Source organism: Babylonia areolata, chromosome 21, assembly GCF_041734735.1.
Source record: "Babylonia areolata isolate BAREFJ2019XMU chromosome 21, ASM4173473v1, whole genome shotgun sequence".
NCBI classification, from domain to species: Eukaryota; Metazoa; Mollusca; class Gastropoda; order Neogastropoda; family Buccinidae; genus Babylonia; species Babylonia areolata.
Window position 1 is genome coordinate 31436138 of NC_134896.1, and position 6521 is coordinate 31442658.

General features: G+C 41.9%; 1 protein-coding gene across 1 annotated transcript in view; it reads right to left on the reverse strand.

The window, feature by feature from the left end:
* Nucleotides 1-3056: 3056 nt before the first annotated feature.
* LOC143296604 (pecanex-like protein 1) overlaps nucleotides 3057-6521 on the reverse strand; it is a 54854-nt gene continuing 51389 nt past the window's right edge. The window contains exons 38-40 of the mRNA XM_076608632.1: nucleotides 6205-6305; nucleotides 4843-5081; nucleotides 3057-3421 (exon numbers count right to left, since the gene is read on the reverse strand). Coding sequence (XP_076464747.1) covers nucleotides 3137-3421; nucleotides 4843-5081; nucleotides 6205-6305 — 625 coding nt within the window. The 3' untranslated portion in view covers nucleotides 3057-3136. The remainder of the gene's footprint in view (nucleotides 3422-4842; nucleotides 5082-6204; nucleotides 6306-6521) is intronic.

Genomic DNA, 6521 nt, shown 5'->3' on the forward strand with positions numbered 1-6521 from the left:
TAATATTGAAGAGCCAATCAGAAAAACCGTAATATTCTGACGTCAGCGAACGTAATACCAACATTGCCGCGCCTTTTCACTGTGTTTTGTGTATGTGCTTTGGATAAAAAAAAGATCGATTTCTACCATGAAGCATGCAGAGTCTCAACCTGACACGCCTCCTTTATCAACTGATTCTGCATGCTCAGATTCATTTTCAACATTACTATCTGTAGCAAAATCATCCGATTCGAATTCCACCTCACTATCAGAGTAATCATTGTCATACTCTACTTCCAATAAATCATCAAGCATATCAATTACTTGCTGCGTTGTGTACAGTTGTTTTCTCGCACGTTTTGTCCCTGATTTCTGCCCTGATGGGCCAGGTTGAGACTCTGCACGCTTCAAGTGTTTACGCACTGCTCAACCGGTGGCTGGGCATTATGTCATTTTTCTCTGCCACCGGTAAAGCGGTGGTCAGGGCTCAAAGGGTTAATGAAGACAGGGCAAAATATCATCATGAGTGTTTTCACCAAAGTGACTTCCGAGTGAATATAAAGCAACTGGATTTAGGATATAGCTTTTGTCATTGTCCAAAGTAAAAGAGGCAGACCCATTTTGTTGCTTCAAAATTACTGACACAAAGACCAGACAGTGAACATAAGACCATGACAGCCATGAAAAAAGTGAGCTTTTGGGGGTTTGGGGGTTTTTTTTCAGAGAAACACAGACCCACATGCACACACACAGAGCAGCTGAGTACATACACAGACAGCGAACTGGCAAATGGGGATCACCACTTTTGTGATAGGTGAATTAAGAATAGGCAAAGTGGGAATGAGTTAATGGGAATAGGCGAATCAGGATGACCCCAGTACTTTGAACCTTTCACTGCTGTGCTAAAACAGAAGCCAACACTCTGCACCCTCATCATGTGCAAAAAAAAAAAAAGTGTGGACTATTCTGACATCATGTTAGGTTAATTTCATTAAATACAGACTGTCATGGCATCAAATATCATCTGCTTGCTATCCTGCTACTGTTAAGCTACAGACACTGATGATGCCAAAAGATCTTGGCATCATCCTATTGTTATCACACAGACAACATCAAACACTTTTTACAGACATTTGTTTTCATAAGTAGACAGTCTAAAAACCTACAAAAAGGTAAAAATAGATCTATAGCCACTGTTTTCTTTTTGTTTTGTTTTTTGTTTGTTTGTTTGTTTGTTGTTGTTTTCCTTTCAATCTGCTGGTCAGGCATCTGCTTGGCAGATGTGGTGTAGCGTATATGGATTTGTCCGAACGCAGTGATGCCTCCTTGAGCTACTGAAACTACTGAAACTACTACTTTCAATCAGAGACAAGAAGGCATACAAGAAACATGAAAATAGAAATCTACTGCTCCCTCCTACAAGAGGATTACAATAACAACTAAAATGGTGGCAAACACTCATGGCAATACCCTCTAACTGAGTGTGTGTGTGTCCGTGGTAAAGTCTGATACTGGCATTTTTTCGCTTTTCCTAAAAATGTCAAATTAAAACCTCCCAGTTTAAGACAAATGTTGAACCACTGAATGTCATGTTACCTGAACAAAAAAAACAACCAACATTTCTTACAGTAAAACCTCAGCTTCAGAGCCTAATCAAATGGATTTTTTTTTTCTTAAAAAAAAAAAAAAGAAAGAAAGAAAAGAAAAGAAAAGAAGCATGTTTCTTCAAGAAATTAAATACGCACAGACTGAAATAAGACAAAATTCTTTTCTAATCAAAGACAAAGTACAGTTCTACAGGTCCTTGGTGTCACATTCAACTATACTCAAATCTAAAATGTAGTACAACTGTTGTGGTCTCTGTCAAGATGCATAGAGGAAACAATCTTTATTCATCTCCTAACCCAGATACCCCCACCCCCACCCCCCTGCATGCACCTCACCTATGCTGCATAATCTGTGCACGGTGAGAGTTGACAAGGGAGTGATCATACATACAATTAAAACGAGTACTAAACAACCCGCCTTCACCATCCTTGCACAGACATTCAATTTTTCTCCCTACTTTTTATTTGTCTGACAAATGAAGCATACAGGTGTAGCTTAATATCAAATAAGATCCACATGCAGAAGAAGGACACATTCATGAATCTTTTTTTTTTTCTTCTTCTTTGTCCGTGTTTGAAGGGATGATGATAATAGATGTGATTTTATGGCAGAGTTAGCAGCTTCCTGAAAAAGTGCATCATTGGATCTTGGGACTTCATCAAACCATTACCATGCGGTATCCTTTGACAATATCCATGCACCATTCTGAGATAGTGTTTGCCCTTGCCTTCAACTTAAAACACTGCTGATGGTTGCATCATCTGCGCTTAGCAAAGTTTGAAGTTTGACAGTGCAGAGTATAGCTAGAAGTTTGCTCTCTGACAAACAGCAACTGTGTGATGCCTTTGCTGACACAAAACATTTAATCAGGCCTCCCACTTCCAACACTGATGGTTCCAACTTCAATCCCTTGCAGCGAATATGCCAACAGCACTAAATAGTCTGTCCTCTCTCCTCTCTGTTCAGTTTCACACATGGATCATGAACACACAGAGAGGAGCAACCAGTGACAACTGAGGGCAGAGTAAAGCAACCACCAACAACTGTTCACTGTCTCAGAATCCTGAGAGCTATCACTTCCACTCTGCCAGTCCTGTTTTCTGGGAACAGTTCCAAATAGTATTTCACACAACGCATGTCAACCAAACTTTCCAAACACTGTCATCTGTTTCTTTCTTGCAAAACTCAACCCCCGTTTTACCAGCAAACAATTCATACAACCAACTTCAGCGTTCACTCCAGAATAAAATTCCCGCTCTGATTTTTTGTAGGTGTCAGCTTTAAGATGCGTTCCTTGAGTTAATTCACACAAGAGGGGAAAAGTTTGTTTTTTTTTAAATTAAAATTAAAAAACAAAGGACAGCAGAATGTCAACAGCGTGCACCAGCGTTGTGTGGAACGAACAGGTGGTGGCAGGCCACAGTGGATTTGCTGGCCCAGTGGTTATCACAGATAGCACCAGTTTGAGGGGCGGGGGGCAGGGAGGGGGATCCGGCCCCCACACCCCACCCCACCCCACTCCCACACCCACCCCCCCGGCAACCTACCGTCATACCTCTGCCCCCAAGTCCTGAACACCGGTGTCGGCGATGGGCACAAAGTGGTCATGCAGGTGGACCAGGAGGATGGTCTTCCCCTCCAGGGGGGAGCGGCGCAGGGAGTCCTTGTGGTTGGGGGTCCAGCGGTGCACCACCGTGCCCTCCATGCCGGAGCGTGGAACCCACACCCCCCAGCCGTTCTTCCCTCCGTTCTGCCGCCACTCCTCCCGCGGCCACTGCACGTCCAGCAGGCGGCCCAGGTTGATGGAGTCGTACACCTGGCTGGGGTCCGTGATCTGGAACACGCACAGAGCACTGTCATGAGATGTTTGCTGCAGTCTTGTTGGACACATCATCACACTTCATCTGACCTTGCACAGCTCTTGCTTCAGCCCTGCCTGAAATGATCAACTATTATTCCTGTCAGAGAACAAATCTACACAATGCAATGGAAACCACACACTTGAAGCCTTTCACTTCTGACTGCAGACATATCCATGGTTTAGGGGTAACTGCATAATGGCATCTAGCCACTCATATGCATACGCTTACCTCCCTTGCAAAAGGCAACTGGCTTCATGAGTGTTTGAAGCAAGTTCTTGGCAACTTTTAGCTCGATTTTCATGCGTTCTTTGTGTGTTTTATAAAGCAAAAAGCTGTTGAGCGTGTCAACATGGCTGCCAGAACATACAGTACAGAAGAGCTAGCACAACGTCAACAATAGCAACTACGAGCATGTGATAGAAAACCAAATGTTGTTGATCAGCTGAAGTGATGCTGGTTATCTTGATGATGATTACACGCTACAAGACAGATCAACAGGAAGGGGGCGGGGTCGTGTCAGATGTGGGTATAGGAAAAAAAAAAAAGTTTGAAACCTTCATTTTGGGGTTTTCATCTACTGTAAAACCCTCCAGATAAAATCTTCAAGACAGAACATTGTTTACAGCGAGTTTTGTGTTGTAATATTGTGTGACAGTGTTTGTGGGTGTTTGGGTGGCAGACTGTGTGTGTGGGTGTATGTTGAGTGGTTATATACAGTGTTTATGCTTAAAACATGACAATGCAGGAAACAACATGACTGCACTGGGTCGTGTCTAATACATTTACTTATATTTCAGCACTATTTCCCATCGTAAATAAACAAACTTATCAACTTGGATTTTCTTCTTTTTTTTCAAAATATCCTGTGTATTTTTTTTTTCCTAAAAATCTGCGCATCTCCCTGATTGGGAGTTACCTCATCCTGTCAACACTAAAGCTATGATGATTATATCCTCTATTCATTTTCCTTCAAGGAAACATATACTTTTACATACTTTTGAGCATAATTTTAATTTTTGAGAATTTTTTTTTGAGGCTGGTGATTATTTTGCAAAAATCACAAATAGTAACGGAAGTGAAAGGGTTAAAGAACAAACCCAGAAAACATGGCAGTACAAAATCTACACATCAAAAGAACCTACACTTTCTTAGAAACTGAAGCAGTTTCAAATTTAAGGAAGCGTCAGAGCATGCAGACAGATCCATATATGCTACACCACATCTGCTGCACAAACAAAAATAAAAATAAAATAAAAACAAAATTCTAAAACGGCAGCCGATGCCGAACACATGCCCCAACGCGCTTATCAGGCCTGTTTCCCCCTCCCCTGAGAAGAAAAGAAAAGAAAACCCACCAACCAAAACTCCCCACCAAGAAAACAAACCCACTCACCCTGACACGCTGCAGTGGGGCCTGGGGGGCGGGGTCAGAGATGAGGTTGGCGAGGGAGGCGAGGGCGCTGGGCTTGCTGGCACTGGAGGCCGTCGACACCAGGCTGCCGCGGTTCCCCAGGCTCTGCAGCGGGATGTCCACACCCAGACCCCCCCCTCCTCCACCACCACCGCCCCCACCACCCCCCAAGCCCTGACCCGCCGGGCTGTTGTTGCTGCCTGGGGCAAAGCACGCCTGGCCTGTGAGGGCCACACAGAACAAAACGTGTGATGATGTTGATGATAAAGTGTTTATGTATAGCACTGAATTTTTGTCATAATAAAAAATCTATATATAGCGCTGACAGAAGAAAATAACAAAAAGCAATGGACTAACAGCATTCACTGCAGAATGGACTTGAAATCCATTTGCAGAAACCCAGGGGTTTTTTTGACACACAACCGACAGACCTGGAGGAATCTATTGAATAGTTATCATGTGCAGTACTCCGATAACTCTTCACAGAGTTGAGACAGAAGAAGATATAGTGCTGAATCTTCGTAATAATAAAGTATTCATGTAGCACGGAATCTTTGTATACTTGAAAAAAAAAATTGTATGCCACTGATTTTTCAAAATAATATTCACATCTATAAAGAGAGTGCTGATTCTATGTAATATATAAAGTATTTAAATACACTATTTTTTGGTAATAATAAAGTATCTATATACAGTGCTGAATCTTTGTAATAAGAAAAGCACTCATACATAGCGCTGAACCTCTGTAATAAAAATGCAATTATATATAGGACTGAATCTTTGTATTGTAATAACAAAGTAATTATACAGTGCTGATTCTTTGTAATAATCAAGTATTCATATTGCACTGATTTTTTCTAATAAAAAAAGTATTTGTACTGCACCTATTCTTTGTAACAATAAAGAATTATATTGCAATGATTCTTTTTAATAATAAGGTATTCAAACAGCTCTGAATTCTTTTTGACATTGTAGTCCTGATTTTTTGTAGTGACAAAGACAGTAAGAATCACAACCCTGCCGCAGTCTTCAACAACTGGTCAAGGTACAGTACGTGTAATCAAAATGCATTTGATAATATCCCCTCATAAGGAGAAAACTGCCATGAGGAGAGACAAGACGACAATGTACTGAATCTGTACCCAGCATACTGGTCAGGCCTTGACACCCTGAGTTCGTAAAATAAATAAAAAAATAAATAAATAAAACAGCAATAACATAAAAATAGATCATACTAACAATATATTGCACTTACATGGCCCAAACTCCCCATAGGTGGGCTTTAAGCGCCTCACATAAAACAGTATATGAATAAATAAATAAATAAAACTAAAAAGAACGTACTGAGTGCGGAGGCAGCCGCCTGGTGACTGACAGTGTAGGCATGGTCCATGTCCAAGGAGGAGCTGCCCCCTGCACACGTGGCGTCACACCGCCGCCGCATCCTGAAAGCAAACACACACACACCACCTGTTTTCCCTCTTCTTAATGAACTCTTTCAATCCTGCCTGCCACTTTAGAGGGGCCAGTAGTTTATCACTCTGAAGAAAACCGCATTTATCTACCCTTTGCCCTCGTTTCCTGGGTCTCCAACCGCTTGAAAGTCTTCTTCTGTCGGGTCAACTGAATTATAATCGAAGACAGTTGCAGTCAGTAAACCA